The sequence below is a fragment of the Bufo gargarizans genome, chromosome 9 (genome assembly GCF_014858855.1).
Source record: "Bufo gargarizans isolate SCDJY-AF-19 chromosome 9, ASM1485885v1, whole genome shotgun sequence".
Taxonomy (NCBI): Eukaryota; Metazoa; Chordata; class Amphibia; order Anura; family Bufonidae; genus Bufo; species Bufo gargarizans.
This window is the reverse complement of record NC_058088.1, coordinates 78,927,488-78,949,661: the sequence shown is the minus strand read 5'-3', so window position 1 is coordinate 78,949,661 and position 22,174 is coordinate 78,927,488. Positions and strand designations below refer to the sequence as shown.

Sequence of the window (22,174 nt, the reverse complement as noted above, 5' to 3'; positions counted from 1 at the left end):
CAGGCCTAATTTTATCTTCATAGACTAGAATGAGTAGGCTCATTGAGGTTGCATCCTTAGGGAACGGCTGCTGGAGACTGGGGTACCTCAAATGGAGTAGCATGCTCTTTCTCCAGACCTGAAGTTGTTGTCAAGCTGTAATTGATGCTCAAGGTGACATGACAAGTTATTGAGACATTGACATTTTTTGGGGGGGTATAGCTACCACTGGTGTTGGCTTTTGTTACAATAAATTGTTTGAGATAAAAAAAATCACCATTGCATGCTTCTACTTAAATGCCTTACTTTCATGATATAATATCATTGTAGCGTCAACTTTTTACATTTTCCCTAAATGTCCCTAAACTTTTTGTGGGTAGTGTATATGCAATTCTGTATAGTAGACTATATAGATGGCCATATGTCACTGCATCTTAACCCGCAATATTAGGCCAAGCACACATCTACAGCCAAATTCCAGTATTCTGTTCTGGTATAGGAACAGAATACTAGAATCAGGGAATCCAATATATTCTGGACACCGCCGGCTCTCCAATAGAAATGTTGCGAACACGAATTTACGCAAATGTTCGCGAACGGGCGAACCGCCATAGACTTCAATAGGCAGGCGAATTTTAAAACCCACAGGGACTTTTTCTGGCCACAATAGTGATGAAAAAGTTGTTTCAAGGGGACTAACACCTGGACTGTGGCATGCCGGAGGGGGATCCATGGCAAAACTCCCATGGAAAATTACGTAGGTGACGCAGAGTCGGGTTTTAATCCATAAAGGGCAAAAATCACCTAACATTCCTAAATTGTTTGGAATAACGTGCTTTAAAACATCCAGTGTGTGTATACGATCAGGTATGATGTTGTATCGATCAGGTAGTGTAAGGGTTACACCCGCTTCACAGTGACAGACCAAACTCCCCATTTAACGCACCGCAAACAACCGCAAAGAGTTGTCAATAGTTGACACACTCATGACATAAATTTTATTCCTCTATGCGTCAATCTTGGTGTAGTGATGACTGTGCTCGTGCGCACGTTCGGGAGATTGCAGGCGATGGTGGTTTTTCAAAGCCTATGGTCGTGCTGAGGTAGTTCAGTGACAGTTAAGTGATCCAGAAAACAATGATTCTGCAGTGTGGGCCCATTGTTGGCCTAGTAGGCTTTAATGATCACCTTAGATGATCACAAAGAAAATTAATGTTTTTTCTATGCAAAATTTTCCAGCCGATCGCTTTTGGTCTGTTCATAATGAAGCAACGACCTTATCATCTGAGGTGTGCCAACATTACCAACACACTCATAGAGGTGATCACTTCATTGTGATACGCAAGCCCCTTCACCACAACAAGGTAACGATCACGAAGGGGAATTGACACATGTATGTGCCTTTTTTTTGTTTTGTTTTTGCAGCCACAGTGCAGCACCAGAGGCCAGAAAAATTAGGCATGTACACATGCCTGAAACATTTGGTATTGTTACAGCCGCTGCTGTAGCAGTGGCCAGAAAAATTGATGTTTTCCAGGCAGAAAGTGTACTAAAACATTGCGGCTTGAACCCTAGTTGGTGGCGGAGAAGTCACGCAAGTCATCCGGCATGCAGAGATTAAATACAGCAGCGTGTGGACCAGTTTTAGCCCAAGGCATCTCATCAGGCCTTTTTTCGTCAAATGCATCCCCCACTGTCAGTCCCTTCGGGATCCATGCCTCATTCATCTTAATAAAGGTGAGGTAATCTAGACTTTTTTGACCTAGGAGACTTCTCTTCTCAGTGACAATACCTCCTGCTGCACTGAAGGTCCTTTCTGGCAGGACCTTGAAGCGGGGCAGGCCAAAAGTTCTATCACAAATTGGGATAGCTCAGGCCACAGGTCAAGCCTGCACACCCAGTAGTCAAGGGGTTCATCACTCCTCAGAGTATCGATATCTGCAGTTAAGGCAAGGTAGTCTGCTACCTGTCGGTCGAGTCGTTCTCTGAGGGGGGACCCCGAAGGGCTGTGGCGATGTGTAGGACTTAAAAAGCTCTGCATGTCCTCCATCAACAACACGTCTGTAAAGCGTCCTGTCCTTGCCGGCGTGGTCGTGGTAGGAGGAGGATTTATTTCACCTCTTCCCCTGTTAGATTCTCGTTGTGCTGTGACATCACCCTTATACGCTGTGTAAAGCATACTTTTCAACTTGTTTTGGAACTGCTGCATCCTTTCCGACTTCCGGTAATTCAGTAACATTTCAGCCACTTTCTGCTTATACCGGGGGTCTAGTAGCGTGGCCACCCAGTACAGGTCGTTCTCCTTCAGCCTTTTTATACGAGGGTCCCTCAACAGGCATGACAGCATGAAAGACCCCATTTGCACAAGGTTGGATGTCGAGCTACTCATGTCCCATTTCTCATCCACACTGATCTCATTGAAGGTCTGTTCTTCCCCCCAGCCACGTACAACACCACGGGTCCCAGATAGGTGACAACGAGCACGCTGGGATTCCTGCTGTAGTTGGTCTTTCTCCTCCTCAAAGCCACATTCCTCCTCAGACTCCTCTTCCTCAGACTCCTCATCCAGCGTTGCCGCAGGTCCAGCAAGCGATAAGGCTGTTTCTGGTGGTGACCACAACTCTTCCTCTTTACGCTCATCTACAGCCTGATCCAGCACTCTTCGCAGGGCACACTCCAGGAAGAAAACAAATGGGATGAGGTCGCTGATGGTGCCTTCGGTGCGACTGACTAGGTTTGTCAACTCCTCAAAAGGACGCATGAGCCTACAGACATTGCGCGTGAGCGTCCAGTAACGTGGCAAAAAAATACCCAGCTCCGCAGAGACTGTCCTAGCACCCCGGACATACAAATACTCGTTCACAGCTTTTTCTTGTTGGAGCAGGCGGTCGAACATTAGGAGTGTTAAATTCCAACGAGTCGGGCTGTCGCAAATCAAGCGCCTCACTGGCATGTTGTTTTGCCGCTGAATATCGGAAAAGTGATCCATGGCCATGTAGGAACGCCTGAAATGGCCACACACCTTCCTGGCCTGCTTGAGGACATCCTGTAAGCCTGGGTACTTATACACAAAGCGTTGTACGATCAAATTCAACACATGTGCCATGCACAGCACATGTGTCAACTTGCCCAAATTCAATGCCGCCAACAGATTGCTTCCGTTGTCACACACCACTTTGCCGATCTCCAGTTGGTGCGGGGTCAGCCACTGATCCACCTGTGCGTTCAGGACGGACAGGAGTGCTGGTCTGGTGTGACTCTCTGCTTTCAGGCAAGTCAACCCCAAGACGGCGGGACACTGTCGTATTCGGGATGTGGAATAGCCCCTGGGGAGCTGGGGGTGTGCAGTTGATGTGGAGCAAGACGCAGCAGCAGCGGGTACAACATCATCATCATCACACCGTACGTCCATGTGTGTAATGCTGCCTGACTGAGACATATCCCTGTTATCTACATCCTCTGGCAATAATGGTTGTGCATCACTAATTTCTTCCAACTAATGTGTAAATAACTCCTCTGACAGATCAAGTGAAGCGGCTGTGGTGCTAGTGTTGGTGGTGGAGGCGGGCGGGCGAGTGGTAACTTGAGAAGTGCCCGAAGCTGAGCTGGAGGAGGATGGTGAGTCAAGGTTCCGAGCAGAAGCTGTAGAAGATTGGGTGTCCTGTGTAAGCCAGTCAACTATGTCCTCAGAACTTTTCGAGTTCAGGGTACGTGGCCTCTGAACACTGGGCATTATTCACAGCACCATTACCACGACGGCCCCTGCGGGGTGGCCTGCCTCTGCCTGTCATTTTTTTTTAGATTAGTTGTGCTATGCGTGCAAGGTACTGTGCCACCCTATATGAGTGGTGGGCAGTGGGTACAGTACAGTCAGTGGGCCTGACACTCACTGGCAGGCAACTGCAATTATATTACAGAGGAAAAGTTAAATGACTTATTTATCTGCAAGGTACTGTGCCACCCTTTATGAGTGGTGGGCAGTGGGCACAGTACAGTCTGTGGACCTGACACTCACTGGCAGGCAACTGCAATTATATTACAGAGGAAGCAGCATAAAATAGTGATACAAATGCCGAATTCAGCCGTGTGTCATTTATGTGTTAAAATTAAGTGGTTGCTGAGAAGCAACATCGTAATCATCACAGTCTATGACAAAGTGAAAGTAAGAAGCCCAGGAACGCGGTATGACTGCTGCCGTGCAGCCAGCCAATCAGCAGATCCCCTGTGATGTCACAGCTGCATTAAAAGCTCATCCTGCCCAGTCTCTGTCATTTTACGGTAAGCTGAACATAAGGACAGACGTGCCAAGTGCTAGGGACAGTGGTTAACAAAGCTCTTGATTGTAGAATATTGGAAAGGGGCAGTGCAGGGACAGTGTAGGGAGATTGTAGGGAGAGTTTTTACACACTGTAGGGACAGCATAGGGAGACTGCAGGGATAGAGCAGGTTCAGTGTAAGCACCCTGTGTATCTTGTTCATCTACTGCGCCATTCATTCATAATCTATTCTGTTATACATAGACTTACTGTGCATCAGACTCATTGCCAATAGGCGTTCTAATGTATAGACATGTTTATCTAGTTCATCTACTGCACCATAAAAAATGTATCTGCTGAATTATACATAGACTTAGCATGCATCAGACTCATTGACAACAGATGGTTCCCTTAGGCGCGTAACTAGCAATGACAACAGTTGGGTGGGAATATGTTGCGAGCGGTCAGGAACTTGGCCATGAGACTGGTGAGGGTGACATAAGTGACGAACAGACAGTAGTGGATGATGTAGCCGATAGTAAGTGAGAGCCGGATAAAGAGGGGGCATCATCATCAGGGGGTGAGACAAGTTTCTGGAGGACGTTATAACTTTGATGTTATAACGTCAAACCGGTATAACTTTGATGTTAGACAGTGGCAGCTCATGTTTGCCCAGGCACTTTGAGGAGGCCAATTTATTTGTCAGTCACCAGGTCCACGGGATGAATTAAGTAATTCCTCTCCTTCACTTCCTGGAGGGGATTCTGATAAGTTTGACTTGTCGAGGCTGAACTGGCAAAGGAGGAGGAGGAGGACATAAATGCCCAGGAATTATATATACAACTAGGTGGTTTATCAAATACACGGAGAGAAAATGCACCAAACAGATATAACACTGACTATGCTGGCAAGACATAAGTAAAGGTATTAAAAGCTGAGACTTTTGTCAATATATTCCAGTCATGGAGATATCGGAGCCCATCATGCACCACGTCACGGTTCTCAGCATGGCAAGGGGTCCTAACCGCTGCTCTAACTATGGTGTGAACACGGTCTAAAGGTGATATAGTTCAGCTCGCAGCCAAGCTCCCCCACAAATGCCCAGCATGGATACTGAGTAGTACTATGTGAATGGAACCAGGCCGCGAGCCACACCCACACCAGACCATGTGATGGAGGTTACCAGGTGCAAAAAAGTGTTAGAATGGCAGGTAGGGCAAACGCACTCAAATCTAACAAGTCAGAAGCAAAAAAAACAAAAAAATATATAGTGGCAATTCTGGAGGAGCTGCCAAACCCCTGACACTGTGGCGTGTCTTCAATTGGGGGAGCAGCCCGACCGCATGTGGACCGCAATGATCGACTAACCCCAGCTGCCCAAGAGACAGGAGAGGAACAGGAGGAGCTAGAGAGTGGCGGTAACAGACTGTGGCAGCGGAGATTGGGTAAGGAGTCCCTTTGACTCCCTTGCAAAAATGGCTAGATGCATGCCAAGCTGCTTGCATACTGACAGCCGCATTATCATAATTCGGTAGAGGGATGATTACTGGCTCTCCACAATATTAGACCCATGCTACTGGTCCAAAATAGGGGACTTTTTCACACCTTCTGCAAGGGATGAAAAACTCAATGACTATCGAGAAATCCTTTGTAGTTTGTTAGCCGCTGCCTACATGCGCCATCTCCCATCCTCGCAAAGATTTAACCAGGGAGACCCTCTGAGCTCACGCTCCACTGCCATGACTGCTGGAGGGGGGTCTTGAGCCTCTAACTAGCACTTTAATTCCTACCTACTGAAGAAACCAGCTAGCAGCAGGACATGGAGCAGAACCTGAACCAGCAGGTGGTGACATACTTGGACTGCAACCAATCATCCTAGATCCAAGATCCCTTGGACTATTGAGCAGCCAAACTTGAATTGTGGCTGCAACTGCCTGAGTTTGCCCTTGGCAAGCTTTCCTGCCCAGCCAGTAGTCTGGCAACAGAACGAGTGATCAGTGCATAGTTACTCCAGAGTACTCGCCTTTCCATGCAAAATGTTGAGAGAACCTTTTGAAGATGAATGAGACCTGGATCAACCAGGATTTCCATACACCAGTGCCTGATACAACAGACCAGATCATTCTGACAGTAATGATCTGAATGTAGTGTGCTGCCACACCAGAACATTGTGACAAATGGCCGTTACTTATGCCCACATGCTGCAGCCACTATTCTGATGCCATCACCTGCCTGATGCCACTCTCCAGCTGCCTCTACTGCAATCTGCTTCTACTGTGATCTGTCACCATCTTGTGCTGTTACTGTCACTACTTTTGCACTCCCCTCACCACTCCTTTCCAGGGCCACTATTGTGACTCTTCCTCCTGTTGCCACCCTCAGTCTGTTCCGGGGCCACTATTATGACACTACATGATGTTGTCACCCCCTCCCACTATGTTCCGGAGCTACTATTGTGACTCTTCATGCGGTTGCCACCCTCAGCAGTCTGTACAGGGCCACTAGTGTCCATGTTTGGGTGTGTTGACATTAACGTTTATACAAATACACACAAAAATAAAAAAAGGGGGGGTCCTGTCGTTTGAGCGTCTATAAGGTCTCTATCACATGGTCAGTATTTTGCATCAGGATTTGATCATGATTTGTAAGCCAAAAGCAGGAATGGGTCCAAAACACTGAAGACATGCAAATATTTCCATTATATGTTATCTGAAACGGGACAAATCCGTTTTGAAGCCCATAGACTTCTATTATGATGGAATGAATAACGGAATGCCTCTAAAGGCATTCTGATATGCATTCCGTCATAGAATTGCGTTATAGTCCGTGGTAACGGAATCCATAACGCAATTCACCTTTTACCAACAAACGAAGTGTGAACGAATTTCTAAATATGAAATTCGCTCATCTCTAGTGACCACACTTTGGTGGTTGCTCTCCATTCACTGCTATGGAACTTCTGAAAATAACTGAAGTAGTGCAGCTATTTTCATAAGTCCTATAGCAGTCAATAGAGAGCAAACCACCAAAAGTGTGGTCACCCGTCTATTCGCCACTATGGGACTTCGGAAAATAGCCAAGCCAGATCTCAACTAGTTTCGGAACTCGCATTGTGGTAAATTGAAGGTGACCACACATGCGCTGCTTGCTCTTCCGTCATTTAAAAGTCCATTTATTTTTAAAAAAAATTGCAGCAGGTCCTATGGGTAGATCCCGCATCTATCAGACATTTATGTCATATCCTTGCCATATGCAATAAATGTCAAGACGCGACAACGCCTTTGAAGGATTGTTCACATGGCAAATTTTTCCTATCAGAAAATGCCACCATGGAATCCCTCCCTGGCAGAAATTTGAGGCTGAACTGATTTCTGCCACGAGTCTGCATGTGGATTAGCCCCATTCTGATTCTTGTTCTTGCATGGTTAAAAGTTCCCGGGAGAAATTAAACATCATCTGTCGGGGGAAAGTCATGAGCTCCCCATATACAATAGATAGTTGTCCTGTCCAGTCAATAATTTATCAGCTCTTTAGCTTTTCCTCCTATTTGCAGCTTTGTCCTTATCTACAGATCCCAATTTTACAATAATGTCATTCATGCAGCAGAGTTCAGATACTTAGAAGCTGGAGCTAGAAAGTAATAAGTAAAAAGTTTTAATAATAAATCTTTTGTAGCTCCAAAATTCGAGAGCGTCATTTCCTTCCCTCACTTTCACCAGCAAATAGCTCTGCAATGCCGTTTCTTAAAGAAAAACAGATTTCTTTCCTCTGTGTGTGTTTTCCGGGTTGTGCTGAATGTGAAGTTTCCTGTGTTTGTCACAGACACACACACTTCCAGTTCTAACCATGGGCTGACACTCACTGACAACTCTTCGATATGCTACCAGAATCGATTCCCTGCAAACAAGTTTAAAGGGGAAGAATCAAAAAGAAAAACTTTTTTTTGCACTCTTGAAAGCAGATGAGAGATGGCAAGAATGCTGACAACCAAGAGCCTGGACTCTATCGACTTGGCCTCATTGAGAGTAAGTGAATGATTTTTGCTCTTCTTAGAGGGAAAGGCTTGCTCAGTGGTCTACAGCTGACAATTAAAAGGACATGTCATTTAGGGACTGATTTTACGACAACAGGGACACAGCCTGGCTTGTCCAGGACTGGAAGGGTTAACCAGGAGATGATGCCTATGGGAAGTTTTAGTGCGACTCGCTAGCTTGTGAAGTTCTTATCACTGGTGGACATTAAAGCCCAGATTGAAGCTCAGCTCTTGCCCTTGATATTTTTGGTCCAGGCAGATTTTGGATTGGCGTCGCAGTGTTAATTCGCACTGTGCTGGTTGGACAGCATGTTATCACTGCTGTGATACTCTGCATTGTACGTCCGATGCCTGATGCTGTTTTAAGCAGCGCAAGAAGGCTGACAAGGAAAGGTTAAAGGGAAATTTGACTTGTGAAGGAGCTATTCATACTTCTAGTCAGGAACGGTCTCACTAATATGAAGTTATCACTAGCAGCTAGCTGAAGCGCCGAAGAGAATCTTCAATTCTGTGTATACCTGGGATATACCTTCATCAAGCCGCTTTGCTTTGCAGTAGCCTAAAGTCCACCGATAGACTGTAGGGACATAAACTACATATAAATCTGGGCAAAATTTGGAATTTCCTGCAAGACGTGGAAGAGTCTCCAAAAATAACATGAATTTAACAAATTGCTATCTGGACAATTCCCTGTATGTATTTTGTAAAACAGCTCCAGAGGTGGAATTTCCCTTTAAGTCTACTTTCACACTCGCGTTTTGGCTTTCCGTTGGTGAGATCCGTTCAGGGCTCTCACAAGCGGTCCAAAACGGATCAGTTTTGCCCTAATGCATTCTGAATGGAAAATGATCCGCTCGGAATGCATCAGTTTGCCTCAGTTCCGTCTCCATTCTGCTCTGGAGGCGAACACCAAAACGCTGCCTGCAGCGCTTTGCTGTCCGCTTGACAAAACGGAGCCAAACGGATCCGTCCTGGCACACAATGTAAGTCAATGGGGACGGATCCGTTTTCTCTGACACAACCTGGCACAATAAAAAACGGATCTGTCTCCCATTGACTTTCAATGGAGTTCATGACGGATCCGTCTTGGCTATGTTACAGATAATACAAATGGATCCGTTCATGACGGATGCATGCGGTTGTATTTTTGCAACGGATCCGTTTTTGCAGACACTCGACGGATCTGCCCCAAAATGAGAGTGTGAAAGTAGCCTTAGCAGATACCAGCAAGTAATCCACATCCTACTGTATCTCGTCTAGGATCAATATAGTCAGTAAAGGCTCAGTTTTTCCCTCCCTGGGTAATTTTAGCTTGCCCTCGATAGGTTTCCCTATATACTGTACTTCATTTGGGAGTACGTTCCCATGCAGATATGACTGGGGGCGCTGGTTTCTTCCTACTGTCTATTGAAGCTGTTGTACAGGCAGTCTTTATTCATTTGCTCTATTTGTGTAGATGCAAGAGATATGCAGCGACAGCATAAAGATCATATGAAAGTTAAACCGGTTTTATACACTGGGTACTGATAGTTTTTTACTTTATAAAACATAAGATGTGTCGGACTGACGCCAAGTCACTCACAAGGTTAATCCAAGAATGTGTACAGAAAACATTGATTAAAGAAATGCAATGGCGAAACCAGGAATATAAGGCTAGTTCTACACAACGACATTTGTCGCGCGACATTTTGTTGCACCAATGTCGAGCGACAATTTTTATAATGGCAGCCTATGGTGTCGCACTGCAACATCTAACCTAACAGCTGATCAGTGGGTGTCCTGAGTGTTGCACTCCCCCCATTCCCCCCACCCCCATATCAGATACTGATGACCTATTCTGAGGATAGTCATAAATACCTTTTCTTGGATAACCCCTGTGCAGTACTTCATAGCCCACTGATGGTGCAGGCTCAGGAAGAGCTGTGCCTGCACCATCACCTGCGGGTGCCAGATGTCAATGCTGACTGCACCAGAGACTCTCTCTCCATCAGCCTTAGGTCTTATGCCTCATTCACACGTCAATCTTTTGGTCAGTGGTTTCCATCAGTGATTTTGAGCCAAAACGAGTTGCGGCTCAAAACACACAACAGGTGCAGATCTTTTCTTTATACCTTATGTCTGTGAAGACTCCAACTAGAGATGAGCAAATTTCAAAAATATTTTCGATTCGGCCGGTTCGCCGAATTTTTCAAAAAAATTTGGTTCTTTCTGAATTTATTCACAGCGAATAGCGTAAAAAAACATGCTATTTCCTGGCTGCAGAGAGCCTTTATAGTGGTGTAGAACACTGTGCCTTGCAGTAACACGCATAGGGAGTTTGCTGTGGTAGTGAAATAATACTGTGAGTCCGTATGACATGCAGATGACAGGCGTCGCTCTTAGAATCACTGCACACTTCACTTATTTGGGCAGTCACAGGGCCAAAACTGATCAAATAACTATGAACTCAGCCTTACAGGTCAATGTTAGCGCCAAGAAGAAGCACACTCCTTTTACACCGTCATCAGCTGATTCTACATAGATGTCTACAGAACCTGTTCTATTAAATGCGTATACAAGTAGAGCCCCGCGACAGAGTGCAGAGGGTGTCAGCAGTACGTTTGTGCTAATGAGCCCCTTTTTTTCCACTAATACACACCACAAAACAAAAGGCTTTAGGACATATAACTGCACCACTGAACAGCAAATAATATATATTTTTGTGCTACTAATACACACAAAAAAGGGCTGTAATTGTCTCACTTCACCACACAACGGCTAATAGGTCCTTTTTTCCACTATTATAAGCCAAAAAATGCTTTAGGACATTTAACTACACCGCAGTTATAGTGCAGCAAGGTGTAATAGGATTCTTTCCATTACCCAGGCTGTAAACTCCCCTCCTGAACCCTGTTCTGCTTCAATAATGTGGAATAATTCCTCCCTATCCTTTTCCTGAACTTTTATACAGCAAAATAAAAGTTTTAAAGTATTTTCTAACACTGTCCCTAGCGCCTGCTGACGTCTCTCCCTGCCCTAAGTACACTGGAAAATGGCTGAATCCAAGATGCCTGAGGCTATTTATAGGGCTGTGACATCACAGGGCTGGCTGCTTATTGGCTGCATGCATGGCATTGTGGGTGATCCATCATTCCCAGAGTTCCTTGCTCCATGTCCTAACACGTGCAGTAGCCATTTTAGGAAAAAATGTGATTCATTACCACAAAGTGTGAGGAGATTCGGTTTCGGTGCAAATCAAATTTTTCCTGAAATTCGGGTCGAATTCCACTTCGTAAACTTCGATTCGCTCATCTCTACTCAATCACTGACCAAACCATTAAGTGTGAATAATTAAAGCACAATAAAAACTATATAAATGAGGGATCGCTGTAATTGTAATGACCAGGAGAATGAAGGGAACAGGTCAGTTTTACCACATAGTAAAACGCCCTAACAAAACCGATTAAAATATGGGCGATTTTTTTTTTTTTCAATTTCAACCCATTTAGATTTTTTTTCTAGCTTCAAGGTAACATTAGAAATTACAACTTGTCCTATAAAATCCCTCATACAGCTATGTGAAATAAAAAAAATAATAAAAAGTTATGGCTCTGGGAAGGGAGGGAGTAAAAAATGAAAATGCAAATAAAAAATAAATAAAATTGGCCCGGTTCTTAGGCCTCATGCACACGGCCGTTGTTTTGGTCCGCATACGAGCCGCAGTTTTGGCGGCTCGGATGCGGACTCATTCACTTCAATGGGGCCGCAAAAGATGCGGACAGCACTCTGTGTGCTGTCTGTATCCGTCGCTCCGTTGCGTGGCCCCGCAAAAAAAATATAACATGTCCTATTCTTGTCCGCGCTTTGTGGATAAGAGTAGGCAGTTATATTAAAGGCTGTCCGTGGCATTCCGCAAAATGGCGGAAAGCGCACGGACGCAATCCATGTTTTGCGGATGCACGATTTGCAGACCGCAAAACACACAACGGTCGTGTGCATGTAGCCTTAAGGGGTAAACAAAAAATGATCAAAAAGATGTTTGCAGGGTTGGACTTGGGTTCCTTGTGCCCACCAATGAAAATAATTCTTGAGGCCCAACCCCCATATCATCAAAAAGGCCTAATAGGTTTTGATTCAAAGAAGTAGAGCCTAATGGCAATTTATTGTCTCCAGCTCCCCCAAAAAAATTCTGGACGCTTAGGGCACACTATAGTATCAGAGCCGGGGCCCACCGCAGGATCCTCTGGTATTATGATGGGCCAGTCTGAAGCTGGTTGTGTGTACCCCTTTGAATTCAGTAACACAAATTATTTTCAGAATGAATAGTTTTTATTGTGCCAAGGTAGAAAAATTATAACTCCTTCACGCACCTTGACTTATCTATACAACAGGGGTGCTCCCCAGGGGTATGGAGCGGACTCGCAAACTAAATCCGCTCCATATATGGCTAGAGCCGACTGTGTAATACAGCTGACACCCACTTGCAGTGACTGGGATTGGGGTCGCAAGCAGTTAGGGGTCTTGTGAAGGCTCCAAGGCCTGCCATTCTAAATATCCTGCTCCTAGACACAAAGAATTCAGAAAGACTGCGCATAAACTGCTGCAGCTTTATGGTATAAGCTGTGTTTTAAACATTAATAAAAACTAAAAGATTGAAAAATTTTAATCCCCCGTCCCAATTTTACCTGTACTGTATAAACAAACAATAGGGGCTCCTCCAAATGACCATATCAGTTTTTGTGGTCCGCTATTAGGTCGAGAGACTGCCACCATTTTTGTCTCCTGTAGAAATGTTCTATCCTTGTCTGCAAAACGGACAAGAATAGGATATGTTCTATTTTTTGCGTCGCCGCGGAACAAACTGCATCTTTTGCAGCCCCATTGATATGAATGGGTCTGCATCTGATCTACAAAAAATGCGGACCTAAACTACGGCCATGTGCAGGAGTTGTTAAAGGTATACATAACTGACATTGCCGTGTCCAAAAAGGCATAGTGAATAAAAAATAAATCAAAATGACCAAGTGATCAAAAAGTCACATGTACCCAAAATAGTACCTATAAAAACTCCAGCCCACCCTGCAAAAAACAAAGGAGTCGCAGGTGTCGACCGGTGACAGCCTTTGAGAGCTGCCCTTTCTGTGTACTTTGGGGATAGCAGAGAGTACAGTCAGAAATAGGAGCAGTGGATCTATGAGAGAATCAGCAGCAGCTGCTAGGTGAAGGTCTTATAGACACTGTGCAGAAGAAAAATGGTAGGACATTTTTAATGTAGACCATTGAAAAAATATATATTTATTTGTATTTAGGAAGCAAATGAAAACATAAATTCAGTGCAGAAAGTGTCCAAAACTTTTATGTATAGAATGTTAAAATCTTTCGGGGTTTCCATTGTATACCTATTGTTGTTCTTACAGTATGTATTCCTTTTCAATAAAAAGAGAAAACATTAAAAAAGCCTAATACGTATATATTTCTGTGCCTGTATTATGGCAAACTGTCTCAGCCTGGACATGGGTCTAAGGACCCAAACTAACAACATCATACGTCTACATAGTCAGGGACACTTAGCTGTAATATGGGTGAAGAAATTAAGCTAATGTGAAACAGTCCCAACTGTAACTTTCTCACCAGCAGTAAGAAATAATGAGGCTTTAGTGCAGTGATTAGCCTTAGGCCTCATTCAGACGGCCGTAGTGTATTGCGGATCTGCAAAACAAGGATACCAGCCGTGTGCGGTCCGCAATTTTCGGACCGCACATGGCCGCAACCATAATAGAAAATGCCTATTCTTGTCCGTGGACAAGACTAGGTCATGATCTATCCTTTCCACGGAACGGAACCACACGTGTGCTGTCTGCATCTTTTGCGGCCCCATTGAAATGAATAGGTCCACACCCGTTCCGCAACCCGTTCATACGGCCATCTGAATGGGCCCTAAAAGCGTAACTACAAATTTTTATACCATAAAAATATAATGGGTGTAACTGTCATATTTTTAAAAAGTGGGTCTTCTCCTAAGGCATTTCTATACATGGATGCATGTAGCATCTTAAGGCTACTTCAACACTAGCGTTTTTGCTAGATCTGTCACGGATTAGCAAAAACGCTTCCGTCATGATAATACAACAGTCTGCATCCGTTATGGACGGAACCGGTTGTATTATCTTTAAAATAGCCAAGACGGATCCGTCATGAACTCCATTGAAAGTCAATGGGGGACGGATCAGTTTTCTTGCAGCATTCTGTCCGCGATGGGGATGCAACCAAATGGAACGCATTTTAAAGCATCCCGTTTCGTTCAGTTCAGTTTTCTCCCCATTGACAACGAATGGGGACAAGTCGAAAGCGTTTCCGCCGATATTGAAATCCTATGACGGATCTCAATAGTGTAAAGGGAAAGCGCAGATGTGAAGGTAGCCTTATACGGTTGCCCCTTGAATTTCAATGTGCATTTTTTTCCATTTATTGACAATATCCTCTGATTTGGTCTTCATCAGCAGGATTTTCCACAATTGCCGGAGCTAGCTCATCAGTAAAGACCATGCATAGTCCGGCAGTGTCCAGTAGCAGATGAGTTAATGCCACTGAATAAGATTTACACAGACGTTACAGACAATATATTCCAGGTATCTCATCCATCCCTGGAAGCAGCGGCTCCTGACCTCTGCCGCCTACATAATGTGCTAGAACTAGGACAGCCAGCTGTGCAATCTAAGACTGGCTCTGCTTTACTGTCAGAGGGATCATCTGGCGCGGAGTTTGCCATGTGGATCTGGTTTCTCAAATGATCAGTCAAATCACTTCAAATGTGCTTTGTTTTCAAGGGAATTACTGTGCTCTGCCAAACAACCAATGTGACTAATTCATGTATGTGAACAAAGCCCGAATCAGCCGTGCCTTCACAAGGAAGCCGCAGCAACTGAAAGCCGCAGCATGAGGCAATGCAAATATTACTAATAGATCCAAAATACTTATTAGAATTACTATTCTAATAAGTATTTTGGATCTATTAGTAATATTTGCATTGCCTCATGCTGCCTCATGCTCATGCTCATACACAAATTAGCATATAACACAATCTATACGTATAAAACAGTGCCTCACCCGTTCACCAGGATTTCAGCATTGCAGCTCTCCTCCTATTAACATCAATGGAGCTCAGCTGCAATAATAGGCGCAACCAAAGAATAAGCCTGGCACAGTGGGGGGGGGGAATTTATCATAAGGGGAATATTTGAAGTCAGTTTTGCGCGAGTCTGTGTTGGCGTACTTTATGCCACATTTATCAAATGTCACATGTTGTTTGATAAATGTATCTTTAAACCCAATTCTTTTGTCTAGAACAGCTCCTCCAGTTTTCCTTCTCCAACCTCCTACTGGAGCAAGATTGCGACTTAAAAAAAAAAGAAAAAAGTCTCAGCGATAAACCTGGAGTGAAACTCAGTAACAGTCACTTTTCCACCCACATTACAAAACTGGAGTGAGTGGTGAAAAAAAATGCAAAAAGTCGCCAACATTTTGCCCAAGAGAGTGCAAAAAAAGTTGCAAAAGCCCTGTTTTGATACCAGAATTCTGAAGTAAAGGAATGATAAATCAGGGCCAGTGTCTGGAATAAAGCAGCTGTGTAGTTCTGAACAGAAGTCTTAATTCAGGGCACATGCCACCAAATTGGTTAAAATGGTATTCACAACTTACCTGACATTCTTCAGTTCCTTAAAGAGGTTGGACAGTTTATTTCAAGTGTTAATGTGTGAATATACATCTTTGATTCCTTTTCGGGATGGGAGTCCCATTCATAAAATGGCTACAGGTGGAGAAGCACATGACCAGACACATCATCATGCCTCCATCATGAAAGCACAGTGCGGTAGACTGCCTCTTCCTGTCCTGCACATGTGCAGATGGCAGGCACACACTAGAGCATGAATGCTCAACCTGCTGCCCTCCAGCTGTTGCAAAACTACAACTCCCAGCATGCCCTAATAGCTGTAGGCTGTCCAGGCATGCCCGCAGGTTGGGCATCCATGCACTAGAGGAACCAAGATGATGTGTTCGGCAACATTTGCCTCCAATCGGCAGTCCTTTCATAGATGGGATCACCATCCAGCAGCATAACTATACAGGGTGCAAACGTATCAGCTGCCTTGGAGCATGAGGACTCAAAAAGTCTAAACAGTCAATAAAAAGAAACCAATCTTATGAAGAGCACACATTGAATGGGGGCCTCAAAAGGTTTTGCATTGGGGCCCTGGGGCTTTTAGTTACACCACTTGTGCCATCCAAATGGAACAGGAGGTTGGCTAAGCATAGGTAGGGGTGGGGTATATGGATGGAGGAATGGGAACTAAAACAGGAGCCCTAAAATGAATGAGGGAGCACCACGCAAGTGTGGCCACCCTCACTTCACTTCTACGGGAGTGCTGAAAATAGCCTGGAGCAGGCTTGGCCATTTCTGGAACTCCCACAGAGGTGAATGGAGAGGTGGCTGCACATGCGTGGTATGCTCTCCTTCACTTTAGGGCCCTGTTCTAGTGATATGTGTGGCTTCTAGAGGTGGGACCTGCACCTGAAATTGGTGGTGTATCCTACCGTTATACCACCAATGTCTGAGATGGGGCAACCTCATTGAGTGCAAAAAAACTGAGCAAGTACCTAATAATTTTTGTCCAAACCCCTTAGCAAAATAAAGTTAAAAATGGCAATCATCATTGCTGTGATTCAAAATATGCAACTACTGCAGAATTTCTTTGATAAATGTGCCTCTTGTTTCATGGTTGCACTGCATTTTCTTTAGCAAATAAAGCCAATTGGAAAGGTAAAGGGATTGTCTGGTTTAGAAACTACAAAGAGTATCTCTTGGTCTGGAAGACCTGGCTTGTCCATGTATTACACAGTCAACTTCTTGATAAAAATCAGAACTGTGTAAAGCTTAGAGGGGTTTTCCAGGCCGCTGATATTGACGACTTATCTTCAAGATGGGAAATTAAAGGGGTTGTCCGGGTTCATACCCATAATTTCACCCAGGCAGCCGCCCTGATGTTAGCATTGGAGCACGTCATGCTCCGATGCGCTCCCTTGCCCTGCCCTGGATCGCACAGGGCAAGGGCTCTTTTATTTACATAACACACTGCCGGGCAGAGGCTTCCACCCAGCAGTGTGTTCGGTGACATCACCGGCTCTGATGGGCGGGCTTTAGCCTGCCCTAGTCGTTTTATAGGCTAGGGCAGCGCTGAAGCCCGCCCGTCAGTGCCGGGGTTCCTGGCAACCCCATGGAGAGCTCACCAGAACTCCAATAAATGCCTTTGCCCTGTGTGATTTTGCCTAGGTCAAAATGGGGATATGTCTGGGTTCAGCTCTGAACCCGAACAATCCCTTTAATATACGATCGATAAGGGTCCGTCGCCCACACAATCGACCCCCCAGTCACTTTAAGGGGAGCTGGGCTGCAGTAATGCAGCACACGCACTACACTTTGAACAGAGCTGTTTTTCCTGTTCTATTTACGGTTGTAGTTACAGATCCAGAGGCTGCAGCTGATCGGTGGGGGTGCAGGGTGTCGGACCCTCACCTAGCAGATATTAATCGCCCTTCATGCCAACAGGTCATCAATATCATGAATTTCAAATTAGGGGACGCTCACCAGCTAACCGGTGCCTGGCCTGCTGACCACCTATCAGTAGAAAACGTATTAATATATATGAACACAAATAGGCCGGCTCACAGTTATTTGCATGTACCTTTACTTGTTCTACTATCAATAAAAATACATTTCATACAATTCACAAGAAATGCATTAGGTACAATTCATAAAAACGAATAAAAAATTATATATATTTGTTTCAGTGATCCCAGTCCTGTAGATGCGGAGCTCACGCATGTAAAAAAAAAAATTAAAATATTAAAAAATGCGGTTGGTGCCATCTTAAAAGTCACTTTTGTGTCAGCTTTATTATGATTTTATAATGCTCTTAATTGAACACAACTTAGAAGTTTATTATTCTTTCATTACCTGTCAGCATTTTTTGTGGCAAATATTTTCTAGCGCTATAATATGGCAGATAGCTTCAAATTCACTGTTGATAGGTGTTTTGGATATTTATAAAAACTTATATTGTTTTTATTATAGTAGGTTTTAGTTCTGCTATATGTCAGCAGTTGATTTGCCTTGGGTGTTAGATGCCTCCACGTATAGTTAGTGAATTAGTTTCAGATCTGCTGTTAATAAGAACACTTGTGCGGTCCAGTCATAGTTGATCTGTTAGTCAACAATGAATAAGTCAGTAGGTTAGATGTCATCACATATATTCTGTTTAGCTGCGTGTGTCACAAATATGTCCGTGCAGCCCGCCGTGTATTCACACACCACATGCTATTTTCATGCAGCCTTCATGCGGCACTTGTTTTGTCTACACCGCGCTTACATTCATAGATATAGCACTTGGTATTGTGGCAATCACTTTTTCCACTTTTAGAAAATTTTAATCTCAGATGCTGCAATAAGCGATAAATGCGGCATCTGAGGGGTTCAATGATGGGGGACTGCGCAATTGCTGTTCCCAGTCATTGCGTCCCCTACATACAAAGAAATGTGCTTCGTGAAGAAGTAATTCGTCAATAATGAAACTTTTGTGAAATTCAGCAAAGCAGCCAAATAAAAATTTTCATAACTTCGCTCATCTCTACTTGACATTTAATATGCTTACTGTTACGGGCAGTTCATGTGGAACCACTGTGCCAACCAACCAGTCTGACTTTAGGCTAGAACTAAGGGTGTTATCCTAAGGGTCCTTGCTTCGTATTCACCCTTTAACCCCTATACAGGAATCTGTCTCTCTCTGTGGGGGAAAGCCACCAGGACACTACCTTTTGGAATAGCCCCCGTATGGTTGGCTACTGACCAACCAGGATCAGAGACACTAGTGCATGGCACTGAGGAATCAGGCAATACGCATAGGAACACGATTCCGTGAAATAATCCAAAAGTCAAACACGCAGCACAGGACCAGTATCAGAGGAAATTGACCCATGCAGTGCTGCAGGGAAAAGTTTCTCTAACATGCACACAGAAAGAGACCTTGCAGCCAGGCTGCGGCCTATAGCATGGGACATAGGAGTCTGTAGGCCGAACAGAAGATAAGTGAAAGATTTGATGCCCGTGCCAACCACAGAGAGCAGAATGGCGGTGGGCACGACATGTCGCCTTGACACACATCTTTGGATGCAAACCAGAGCAAATGAGGCTCTTTAAAAAACATGAATAGGCAAATATATTTATGCTCTAAAATCTGGATTCGTCCTGTCTCAAATTCCATAAAATGCCATTGCAAAAAAAAAAAAAAAGCCTGAATAGTTTATGAAACCAAATACTGTATGAGTCACTGGCACAGAAAACTGAAAAAAGCCAGCTCAAGAGTCAAAGGCATTTCTAGCTAATTTTGCAGCAAATTGATTAATAGAGAATTCATGAAATCCTCTCAGTGGAAGCTGGTTAATGAATGCATAAGGCCTCATGCACACAAACGTATTTTCTTTTCATATCCGTTACTCTGTGTGCATTCCGTTTCTGTATGTCCGTATTTCTGTTCCACAAAAAAATAGAACATGTCCTATTATTGTCCGCATTACGGACAAGGATAGTACTGTTCTATCAGGGGCCAGCTGTTCTGTTCCGCAAAATACGGAATGCACGCGGACGCCATCAATATTTTTTGCGGATCTTTTTTCTGTGGACTGCAAAACACCTACTGTCGTGTGCATGAGGCGCAAGCTTCTAAACTGCCTCTCCTAATCTTTATTTCTCAATGTATTCCTCTATACAGGATCCTGCAGGAATTTTTGAGCTGGTGGAAGTGGTCGGAAATGGAACATATGGACAAGTCTATAAGGTTTGACTCATTTTTTTATTTCAATTCCCAGATTACTAATTACACCGGTAAATGTATCAAATTATTCCCTCTGTTGGTTTCATACCAAAATCTGGCTTATTTCATTTTTAGGGCTTACAAGTAAAGATGAGCGAATCAAAGTCAAATGATTTGACTTTGATCCGAACTTCAGGAAAAAGTTTATTCAGCACAAAGGCAACATTTCCTCTCACTTCATGGCAATGAATACATTTTTAGTGGAAAAAAACAACATACTCACCTCATCCATTTGCTTGCGGAGAGAGGCCGTCGTGGCCATTTTGATTGAAGAAACTATGCAAAATCTTGCCATGACGAGATTTTGCACAGTTTATTCAATGAAGAAGGCCATGAGATCCTCTCTTTTTGCAAGCAAATGGATAAAGTGAGTATGTATTTTTATTCTTTTTTACCCTGATTAACCCTGAAAGGCTTCAATTTTAAGGTCAGATGTGATGGTGAACGCAGCATCTGAGGGGTTCAATGATGGAGGGCGGCGCGATTGCCATTCCCCATCATTGAGCACACTACATACATACATACTATGGAATGCAATTTGTGATTAAGTAATTCATAACAAATTTCTTTGTGAAATTCGGCGAAGCAGTCAAATCGAATTTCTGATAGCGTCGCTCATTACTACTTACAATTATTATCTGTAATAAGTATCAGCAATGATAAAAAAAATAGGATTTTTTTAAGAGATAAAATTGACACCACCATAGTTCTAAGCGCTCCCAACAGAATTTTCTGGTGACTATACCCCTTTCTCATTTACTGAGGTATATAGCGCAGACATATTCTTCAGAGCTTTACATACATTATCATCACTCACTGTCCTCAGTGGAGTTCACAATCTACGTTCCCTACCCATATGTCTTTGGAGTGTGGGAGAAAACCAGAGGAAACCCACGCCAACACAGGGAGAACATGCAAACTCCTTACAGATATTTTCCTTGGTCAGGTTCCCAGTGATGTAAGGAACCAGAGCTAACCACTGATCCACTGCACTGCCCACAATATATACCAGAAATACCAGTTAAGTGTGGGTCCACCACTGAAAAGGAGCATGCTTAAAGAGGTTATCTGCCTATTTGCAACTAATGGCCTATCTGCTGGATAGATCATCAGCATCTCATTGGTGGGGACTATGCTGTGCTTGGGCCAGATGACTGATGGTGGTGATGCCACTAGCCTCGGGTAAACAGCGATAAGGCCACGGCACTTATAGTAGCACCAGGGCCTTTTCAAATAGCTGATCGGTGGGGGTCCCAGTTGTCAGACCCCCCTCGGTTCAAATGGCGGTTATCTATCCAGAGGATAAGTCATCAGTTACAAGCAGACATAACCCCTTTCATCACCAATTTTCAGAACTTCCATAAAAGAGAACTGAGAGACTGCACAGGCAAGGCCACCTCTCCACAGCAGACACAAGACAGGGGTAATGGGACCCCGACTCTGCCAGAAGTAGGAACAGCACCTCTTGGACATTTAGCATATCATGTGGATATGCTATAAATGCCTAGATGAGAATAACCATTTCATTGCTTGCTAACAATGTATCACCAGTGGGTATATTACATAGTTACAGAGGTACAGAGGTTAAAAGACATTGGTCCATCAAGTCCATTCCTACAAATGGGGACGAGACCAACCTGAAGTTGTTGTGCTCTCCATTAGATGATTTACTTTGCAACGTCTTTGGTGTGCATACCTTTTATGAGCACGAAGTAATAAGTGGACCAAGATAAGCAATGCATAACTGAGGAACAAACTGACATGAAAAAGGACGTTGGTATGATGAGAATGGTTTTGCCATGCGAAATATTACCAACTGCCACACAAACCATTGTACCCATGTGGGAATTTTTGAGCCAATTAACTAGAAATAGAATATACTAATTATAATTAGGTCCAATAAGTTTTTGGAAAAATTAGAATTCCTAAAATGGTTTCAATTTGGCAACTAACTTAAAGGAGTACTTCAGTTGTTAGATGTAACCCCTATCCCTACCGCTGGG

General features: G+C 44.0%; 1 protein-coding gene across 1 annotated transcript in view; it reads left to right on the top strand.

The window, feature by feature from the left end:
• Positions 1–8,058: 8,058 nt before the first annotated feature.
• Positions 8,059–22,174, top strand: part of NRK (Nik related kinase) — a 334,012-nt gene continuing 319,896 nt past the window's right edge. Inside the window, exons 1-2 of the mRNA XM_044306320.1 lie at positions 8,059–8,260; positions 20,070–20,135. Coding sequence (XP_044162255.1) covers positions 8,204–8,260; positions 20,070–20,135 — 123 coding nt within the window. The 5' untranslated portion in view covers positions 8,059–8,203. The remainder of the gene's footprint in view (positions 8,261–20,069; positions 20,136–22,174) is intronic.